Here is a 596-nt window from a genome sequence, read left to right on the forward strand (position 1 = left end):
GACGGCCCCGGACCGGGGCCGGTGCCCCCTGCCGCTCACTGACCAGGCAGCCAAAGCGAGAGAGCTGGTCTACACTGACAAAGAAGCCAAGGACGTCTTTAAGAAGGCCACGGTGACGGCACCGTTTGGCAAGTTCCAAGGGAAGACGGTGACCATCTGGGAGATCATCAACTCCGAATACTTCACTGAGGACCAAAGGCGGGACCTGATCCAGCAGTACAGGACTGGCAAGATCACGGTGGAGAAGATCATTAAGATCATCATCACGGTTGTGGAGGAAAGTGAGAAAAAGAGCCAGATGTGCTTCGAGGGCCTCCGGGCCCCTGTGCCTGCCGCTGAGCTGCTGGAGAGCAAAATCATCAACAAGGACCTCTACAACCAGCTGCACCAGGGCAAGAAGTCTGTGAAGGACGTGGCGGAGACGGACTCTGTGCGGCAGTACCTGAAGGGCACGGATGCGATTGCCGGCGTCCTGGTGGAGTCAACCGGCCAGAAGCTCACCTTCTATGACGCCCTGAAGAGAAACCTGCTGAAGCCAGAGATTGCCCTCTCCCTGCTGGAAGCGCAGGCTGCTGCCGGCTACATCATCGACCCCG

General features: G+C 58.6%; 1 protein-coding gene across 1 annotated transcript in view; it reads left to right on the forward strand.

The window, feature by feature from the left end:
• LOC104168834 (plectin-like) overlaps positions 1 to 596 on the forward strand; it is a gene marked incomplete at both ends in the record, with an annotated part of 5791 nt that overhangs the window by 1226 nt on the left and 3969 nt on the right. The window contains 1 exon segment of the mRNA XM_009709558.1: positions 6 to 595. Coding sequence (XP_009707860.1) covers positions 6 to 595 — 590 coding nt within the window.

The sequence above is a fragment of the Cariama cristata genome, unplaced genomic scaffold (assembly GCF_000690535.1).
Source record: "Cariama cristata isolate BGI_N322 unplaced genomic scaffold, ASM69053v1 scaffold26181, whole genome shotgun sequence".
Taxonomy (NCBI): domain Eukaryota; kingdom Metazoa; phylum Chordata; class Aves; order Cariamiformes; family Cariamidae; genus Cariama; species Cariama cristata.